The sequence below is a fragment of the Macrobrachium nipponense genome, chromosome 43 (assembly GCF_015104395.2).
Source record: "Macrobrachium nipponense isolate FS-2020 chromosome 43, ASM1510439v2, whole genome shotgun sequence".
NCBI lineage: Eukaryota > Metazoa > Arthropoda > Malacostraca > Decapoda > Palaemonidae > Macrobrachium > Macrobrachium nipponense.
In genome coordinates, this window is record NC_061104.1 from 28,365,867 (window position 1) to 28,371,921 (window position 6,055).

At 38.8% G+C, this 6,055-nt stretch overlaps 1 protein-coding gene across 1 annotated transcript; it reads left to right on the top strand.

The window, feature by feature from the left end:
- The first annotated feature begins 3,725 nt into the window (after positions 1-3,725).
- LOC135213934 (cuticle protein 6-like) lies at positions 3,726-5,331 on the top strand. The gene is made up of 2 exons (XM_064248023.1): positions 3,726-3,888; positions 4,256-5,331. The coding sequence occupies exon 2, from the start codon at positions 4,503-4,505 to the stop codon at positions 4,929-4,931; it is 429 nt and encodes a 142-aa protein (XP_064104093.1). The 5' UTR covers positions 3,726-3,888; positions 4,256-4,502; the 3' UTR covers positions 4,932-5,331.
- Positions 5,332-6,055: the final 724 nt, after the last annotated feature.

Sequence of the window (6,055 nt, forward strand, 5' to 3'; positions counted from 1 at the left end):
TTGTGTATTGTCATATGTTTCCTGGTTTTCTGATCTATGCTGCGGAGTTCTGCCTTCGTCCATTCCACTATTCCTGCACTGTATCTGATTACTGGCACTGCCCATGTGTTTATGGCTTTTATCATATTTCCGCCATTGAGTTTTGACTTGAGTATCGCCTTGAGTCTCTGCATATATTCTTTCCTGATCGTGTCCTTCATCTCTTGGTGTTTTATATCCCCTCCTTCCATTATTCCCAGGTATTTGTATCCTGTCTCATCTATGTGTTTGATGTTGCTCCATCTGGTAGCTTTATCCCTTCAGTTCTCGTTCCTTTGCCTTTTTGTATGTTGACTAAGGCGCATTTTTCTATTCCAAACTCCATCCTGATGTCCCCAGATACAATCCTTACAGTCTGGATTAGGGTATCTATTTCCTTGATGCTCTTACCATACAGCTTGATGTCGTCCATGAACATCAGATAGTTGATTCTGTTGCCTCTTTTCTTGAGTTGGTACCCGGCATCCATCTTCTGTAGTACTTTGTCATGGGAATCATGGCTTACTACGAAGAGTAGTGGGGACAGTGAGTCGCCCTGGAAGATCCCTCTCCTGATATTAACCTGTGCTAGTCTTATTCCAGAGCTTGTAAGTATTGTATTCCAGTTGCGCATTGTATTTTTGAGGAAGCTGATGGTGTTTTCCTCTGCCCCATATATTTTCAGGCATTCTATTAGCCATGTGTGTGGTATCATGTCGAAGGCTTTCTTATAGTCTATCCATGCCATGCTTAGGTTGGTTTTCCTTCTCCTACTGTTCTTCATTACCATTTTGTCTATCAGGAGCTGGTCTTTTGTGCCCCTACACTTTCTTCTGCAGCCTTTCTGTTGGTGGGGGATGGTGTTTGTCTCCTCTAGGTAGTTGTATAGCCTTTCACTGATGATACCTGTTAGTAACTTCCACATTATTGGTAGGCAGGTGATAGGCCTGTAGTTACTGGCTATATTTCCCTTACTCTTGTCTTTTTGTACTAAGGATGTTCTTCCTGTGGTCATCCATTTGGGTGCTTGGTGATTTGAGATACAATGCTGGAGTTGTTCTGCTATTCGTGGGTGTAGGGCCTTGAAGTTTTTGAGCCAGTATCCATGGACTTCATCGGCACCTGGGGCTTTCCAGTTTGGCATTTTCTTTATTTGGTGTCTGACTGTGTCTGTCGTGATCTCTGTGAATCTTTGTTTTATTCATATTATTCTTCTTCTTATTATTATTATTATTATTATTATTATTATTATTATTATTATTCAAGTCTTTTGGCTAAATGGAAACCTCCCAGTTTTTCTTTTCGTGGTTGTATCTCTACTTTACTTTCGGTCTTTATATCCTTTGCTGTCACCTAAACTGTAGACTAAAAACACAATGCCTCGACGGAATTTTATAAAGCTGAATAACTGGCAATAACACTGTTGTTGCTGTGAGAATATGTATGAAAATAATGATCGTAATTTTTATTATTCGGAAGAATGATGATAAGCCTATTGTTATACAGAGTATTTAGGATCTCAATGACAATAATAAATTGCTAAGCTTTTGCAGTGTCTAAAAAAAAAAAAAAAATCCAAACGCGACAGGACCACCGGAACCGGTTTTTGTTAATGTGCATTCACTTCTGTATAACCTCTATTCGCAAACGTATGCTATAGTTCTGGCTTGTTTCTGAAGAATTTTGCGTATTTCGAATAATGGTGTTGATAACAAAATGGGACCTCTTGTTCTACTGGCCAATGTACTCACCCAACCAGCAAGATGGTCAGAGTTATTTATATTGGTGAGGCGAAGCGATTGGTCGTATGCCACAAATACCCATTGCCGTATGCCTCTGTTGACTTATGTATTGAGCCGTGTAACTGGTGGTTAGTATTCTGTGGCAGAAATGCACCTCATCCCACAAACTATTTGGTAAAAAAGCAGAAGGGTATCACCATCTGCAACAACCCCTCCTCCGCCCCACCCTTCCCAGCTCCCTCACCTTCCATGGAAAAAATGGGGGCAGATGAAAAATATAAACACAAATACACCCGCTTTTAACTTAAGGAAAATATATAGCCCAGTGAAGAGTTCACTGCATTTTGCATGTACTGTCCGCGCATATAGTATATCATTTGGTTATAGTATATTACAGATATGCATATCATTTGGTACTACTACGTATTAGGGAATCGACATCAATGCGGTCTGTGTTCTGCATTTTATCTCAATTTGAGCGGCTGAGATAATTGGCGGAAGTAGGAACTGAAGAAAAGCTCTGTGGGGTTTGAGATGTAATTAAATATACTTATTTTTAGGTATAGTGGTTTCTGTCATGTGATGCTCAAAATAGATAGTAAAGTGATAATCTTTTTATCATTTACTATTTAAGATGGATATAATTTTTCATCCTATTATTAGGTAGGTTACCTCCTCAAAATAATTGTTGATATAAATTTAATTCATATGGTTTGATAGTCAATTATTTGTCCATATAAAGAGACGTCGGTCATTTACATTTTTATATTTTTTTATTCAGTTAGTTTTTAATAAATATGAATGTTTGTGATACAAATTTAGATATTTTTGTATTCGGTGCTGTCTTCTTAAGATAAATGGTGAATATACATGTATGTATTTATTAAAGTATTGGATGATTTATCTGTTAAAATGTTTGTTTCTTGGCTCACTCATTACTATTTTGTTTCTGTTTTCTTATTAAGCTATTTCTTTGCTACCTGATTCGGTGTTTTATTTAGTGTCCTTAAATTCTGAATAAAAGCACAACTATTTTATTTATAAAGGAATTTTTTATTGGTTTTTATGTAAATGCTTACATATATGCTCATGTATAGATGTCATTCATTTTCCAGTTGTTCATATTCTCTGTTCCGGGTTTGCATAATGAAAGAGCGACGAAAATAATCATTTCTTTCGTCTTTTCTAGCACCGATGACCATTGTTTGACGCCAGTTAGACATAGACCATTCAATCAACCTAAAGGGGTCATTTATTCTCTAAGTTTCTAATAGTTTAGGAGTGAATGACAAACGTTAATCATATATGTATGCGTCTGTAATATATGTATCGTTCAGTACTATTCTGAAAATCCACCCAAGTTAGTTATGATAAAACATCAACGCAACTAAATTTTTTTGCGAATAGTTTTCAATACTGATATTGTAGAAAAATATTGTAGAAAACTCTATAATAACGCAAAAAGTAAATAATAAGTGAAAGATACAACAAACACAGTGTACTAGTACAAAGCCATAAAAGCCGTGTAAATTACCGACAGCGTTCATGAAGGTGGTAAAAACTAAGTCGAACAGACTCACTAAAACAAATATCTTTTGCTATTACTACGGAACGAGAAGCTTTTTTTTTTTTAAGATTTCATTTCCTCTTCCTGGTACCGTTTCTCATATTCTTTTGTTGTGCGCATTAGTTAAGTTAAAGGAAAACCAAATAATGAATTATTTCACTCAAAACAAAATGCTGGATGTTTTCTTGTTTTGAGAAGCAGGTATGCAATAAAGAGGCTTGTTATTCTTGATAAATGCTAGTTTAACCGAAAAATGAAGAGGCCCACGACCTGGGGAAGTGAACCAGTACCGAGGACCTCCAAAATTCAACTTGGCTGGTGGTGTGATGTTGAGTTTTCTTTCGTCGTCACACCCACAGCTCCTCCCCAGTCACGTTTACGATACATGCTTCCGCGCCTTTGCAGTTTCCTTCTTTGTCTGCCAATGGGTGCGAGGAATGGTACTAGAGGGGGAAGGGTGAAGACTTATGGGGAGGATGTAATGTATAAATGCTCTTGGCCACACCTGAATGACTGCAGACAACTTCTCACGGCCTTACGGCAACTACGATGATCACGAAGGTAAACGCTTGGCCGTGTGCACTCATACCCTTTGTTGCTTGTTCCAGTTTCTGAGTCTGTATCTGTTTTAGACTTTCCGAAGCCAGTTTGCTGCGTTTGCTTTGAATGGGAATCTTATTAAGTTTTAGTGATAATTCATCAACCTTTACAAACAAATTTGATGAAGGCAAATTTGATTTGAAAGTAAAATTTTAAATCCATTTGCTCATTTTCATGTTCAGCTGGAGCCTACACATCATAAATCACGCATTATTTGTAGTTATAGCAGAGCAACCTTATTTTTAGTATCTGCAGCAACAGTAGTATCAGTAATTCTGCAAAATACGTGTCATATATATCGTAATTTAGCTTTCTTAACCCATACCAGGCAGTTTTCGTCTTGGCCCTTGCTTTGGGAGGGAGTGCCCAGTTGACGGAATTGGGTGCTGATGACCATTTCTATTTTCCTAAATATCCCGAGGGAATTTCTCAGCACCAAGTATCCGAGATCTTCCAGATAGCCCTTCCACAAGCACAGACTCCAGCACAAGCATACCAACCACAAACATACCAAGAGCTGGAATACCACCCTCAAGCACTCCAACCTCCGGTATACCATTACCAAGACCTCGACTATGACTACGATTCGTATGCAAACTCAGGTGGCTTCGGGGGTCATCACACATCACCGCTTTCTTACAACGGCATCCGGGTACCAGGTCGCTGACGACTACGGGCAATACGCCTTCGGGTTCAGTGGCGGCGACAGCGCCAGAACGGAGACTCGCGATGCCTACGGGAACGTCCGAGGGTCTTACAACTACATCGACACCGACGGGAAGCTGCAGACGCAGCACTACGTGGCTGATAAAAATGGCTTTCGCGTGGTCGCCAGTAATATCCCTGAAGGCCCACAGGCTCTGACGGCACAGGACGCTCCTGCGGCTGCCCTGCCCCCCAGCCCCGTGAAGGATACCCCAGAGGTAGCTGCTGCGAAGGCGGCCTTTGCTAAGGCCTATAATGAGGCAGCCCTGGCTGCTGCCGAAGCTCCAGATACGAAATGATTAGATGATTGGACTGCACTAAGTAGTCTGATTAGCTACGATTATCGTTAACTGGATGATGCATATTTCGCTTTCATTATCATTATCATCATCATTCGTATCATTGCCGTGAATTAATATAATTGTGGAAGTTGCTTCATGCCAAGAATTACTGTTAAGTCTGCAGTTTGACTGCTATTTTTCATACAATCTATACATAACCATGCAGTTCCCACTGCATCAACGTATATTACACATGTTTATACACGTTCAGTATATACTGTGTGTGTGTGTGTGAACAAAAAAATTTATATTGTGGTTTAGAAACGCTGTCTTTGTAAACGTTTTGTTATTTGCCTAATAATAGGGTCAGAAGATTTTGGTATATCGGTACTATATCAATAGAACACCAGTAGTAAAATTTGTCGTCATTCCCGATTTCCTATGACAAGGATACTAAAAAATCTCCCATGTTATATTTGTTAATGACATTTAAGAACTTCCATTTGAATCATTATTGAAAGTTTGACTATTGTTGTTATTAACAGGAGGAAAACCCCCATTAAATGGCTATCGTTGCTGTTTTCTTCTTGTTGAATATGTAGTGATTAATGTGAAGATAATACAGAAGAAAAGGGATGGGATTATACCAGGCAGTTGGGATTATATAATCCCTTGTGGAACAAGGGGTTGGGGGAAACAACATTTATTAGCCTAGATAATAATCAACCATATAAATTTTTCCTCTAACACTATAGTGCGTTCACTTTTCTAAGATTGCTCTGGTGAGGCCAGGTAGAAAAGGCAGAGTTGTCATATGTACGGGTATGTAAGTCCCATTAAATGCTTCCCGCAGATATAATCCTTCTTAGGAGGATTCGCTTTGGACTTTGGAAGTTGAGGGAAAGGGTTTGCTTCATCCCTGTTAACTTTTTTTTATTCCCGATTCTATTTAGCTATTCCTTCTTTCTCTTTCTATAATTATAGATACCCTGAATGCCCTTAGAAAAATTTCATCAAAAATCATCCCAAGTCAGTCAACAGGACTCACCTTCCTTTCTTTTTTTGAAACACTGGAGATTCCACTATATTTCCCGCCTCTCTTGCTTCCATGTTAAGTCTACGAATAGTCATTTCTGACACTT

Coding starts and splice junctions, on each gene's coding strand:
- LOC135213934 (XM_064248023.1), top strand. CDS start 4,503: ATGACTACGATTCGTATGCAAACTCAGGTGGCTTCGGGGGTCATCACA.